This window comes from Buceros rhinoceros, unplaced genomic scaffold, assembly GCF_000710305.1.
Source record: "Buceros rhinoceros silvestris isolate BGI_N320 unplaced genomic scaffold, ASM71030v1 scaffold2849, whole genome shotgun sequence".
Taxonomy (NCBI): domain Eukaryota; kingdom Metazoa; phylum Chordata; class Aves; order Bucerotiformes; family Bucerotidae; genus Buceros; species Buceros rhinoceros.
The window spans coordinates 1-2,301 of record NW_010433063.1 but is presented as its reverse complement, the minus strand read 5'-3'; the positions used below and the strand labels follow the sequence as shown (position 1 = coordinate 2,301).

General features: G+C 41.0%; 1 protein-coding gene across 1 annotated transcript in view; it reads right to left on the bottom strand.

Moving 5' to 3' along the window:
• LOC104500336 (proto-oncogene tyrosine-protein kinase ROS-like) overlaps nt 1–2,017 on the bottom strand; it is a gene marked incomplete at its 5' end in the record, with an annotated part of 28,330 nt that extends 26,313 nt beyond the window's left edge. Inside the window, 3 exons of the mRNA XM_010143967.1 lie at nt 7–56; nt 610–707; nt 1,833–2,017. Of these exons, the coding sequence (XP_010142269.1) occupies nt 7–56; nt 610–707; nt 1,833–2,017 (333 nt within the window). The remainder of the gene's footprint in view (nt 1–6; nt 57–609; nt 708–1,832) is intronic.
• Between the last annotated feature and the right edge of the window lie 284 nt (nt 2,018–2,301).

Here is a 2,301-nt window from a genome sequence, read left to right as displayed (position 1 = left end):
GAAAGAGTGAAAGATTTGCTCTGTATATGCCATCCTCCAGGAGACAGAAAATATACCTGGCCATGGAGCAAAATAGATCCAAATAACTACAGTGCAAGAACTCTGTAGAGGAGTCACAAATATTTGAACAGCTTAGAGGCGTGCCTATCTTTGTGCAGACAGTAGGAAAATGCATTTGCCGTTATTAATATCATCCTGGGAGAATTAAGCACATCATTTTGGGGGACCTGGGCACCTGGGAACCCCATCACTGGGGACCTGGCTGGCAGACTGTTGGAGAATATTCATCCATAATACCTCACATGTTAAGCACGGACATTTAAAATGCATAGAGCTTCATACTGATAAAAGCGTTGAATGCCTGAACCCTACATTCCTGCATTGGAAATGTCTTATCTTATCTGCTAACACCCTAGGGAAGAAAATGCAGAGAACAATACTGCGTGGTGTCACTCTTGTTCCAATAGTTTCATAGTTTGTGGCCAATCGCATTTTGTTTTGGTGTGGCGAGAGTTTGGAACAGGAACCTAGATGACTAATGGAGTGAAGAAAATTAGCGAGGAGCTTTATAGCGCCTTTGACACCAAGTGCTCGGAGGGGGACACTTACCCATTATAGGGATCAGCTATGACCTTCCTAGGGGATGTCACATAAAGAGGAGTGATGTCTTCAGCTGCTGTGCAGTTCTCTAAACGGCAGACATGTATCTGGAGAATGAGAAGAAAAAATGGTGATGCATTCATAGGGTGTTTGCTAATGAGCAAACAAGCTGACTCAAGATTCCTCCAGGGGAACCAAAGGATGAAACACCTCTCTCACAATCCTAGGTCCTTCTGGGCTCCTGAGTTATCGGTCACTCAAATATAACACTTGTACACAAGTACAAAGGCATGCACGACAGCTTGCCTAACAGAATTGTCTGTCTGCCATCCTCCTCTGAACTCCCTACCCCTAAGGCGGAGGAAAAAGCCCAGTTTGGGTGGTACAGGCAAACGGTACTTTGAAAATTACCTGGCAGGGAGGGGAAAAGAGAGAAGCAAGTGTTTTTCTGATCCTGGGAGCAATACCCTGGGACTTCCCTGACCTGCAAGGAATTCAGAAATGTCTGACATTGGTCTGGTTGTCTACAGGTAACTTCTTATCACTACTGCTTTTCCTGCTCCCTGTTCCCTGAGCAGTAAGCAAAAAACCAGACACGGCAAGAGAACTGGGGAAAAAAACCCAACCCACTAACCATGTGGGGTGACTTTCAAGTGCTTTGTGCATTAAAGAACTACAAAGGTACACGCAAAGTCTGGCCATGAGCGTAACTGATGTTTTATGAGTAGGGAATCAAGTGCAGATTTGCCATCTACATTCTTACTTCAAGTTGAAACAGTTGTAATCTGAGCTGTCATCACTAGTGTGAAACACTTTCCCTCTTGACCATCTTTTGCCAATTACGAAGGGCCTTACAGACACTATCTAGTTATCTGACCACCTTCCTGAGGTAGAATAGGAACTGGGCAGGCTGGATGGAGAACCAAATAACAGAAACGAAGTCAGTCTGAAAAATGAAGCAGTTAAAACCAAGTATTTTTATGACCTAAGGAGAAAAACAAGACAAGGAGACAAAGATCCATACAGCCTGCTTACTTTAAATATGACCTGATATCCAAGCCTTTTTTTTTTTGAGCTCTGTAATATATTAATATTATTAAAGTTAAAAATCTGTTTCTGTAACCACATTTTGTGCATGCATATCTATATATAAATCAGATTTTTTTCTTGTAAAATAAATCACAGTAATGGTTCAAATGAAATAAGAAATTAATTAAGCCCTTGAGCACTACCTTTTCATTCATGACAAAGTATATCCTCTGGTAAAGCCAGTCGACTGAGATGGACGTAATATTCCCCCAGCCAGCATAAAAGAGCGTTAAGTCAGATATATCAGACATATTTGCAGCTCCTTTCACCCAGATGGAATTCCCCTCAGAAAAATAGATAACTTGTTGATAAACATTCACAGAAATTCCTAAAAATAGAATAAAAAGATACAAAAGATTAAAAAGTTTCAGTTTTTCAGTTACTTTTTCAACTTGGCTTAAAAAGATGTATTTTTCTATCTGCAACCCATCATCACCGGAGAAAAGTTAACCGGTTTTTCTCCTCCACTTCTAGACTACTTTCAGTAGTCTAGAACTTTCTCATTTGCTAAGTGACATCATAATAGACAACTGCCCTTCAGAAAGGTATTGAGACTTCAAGAGGATATACAACATGCAAAACTCTTTCACGGGCACTCCCTTGTTGTGGGGA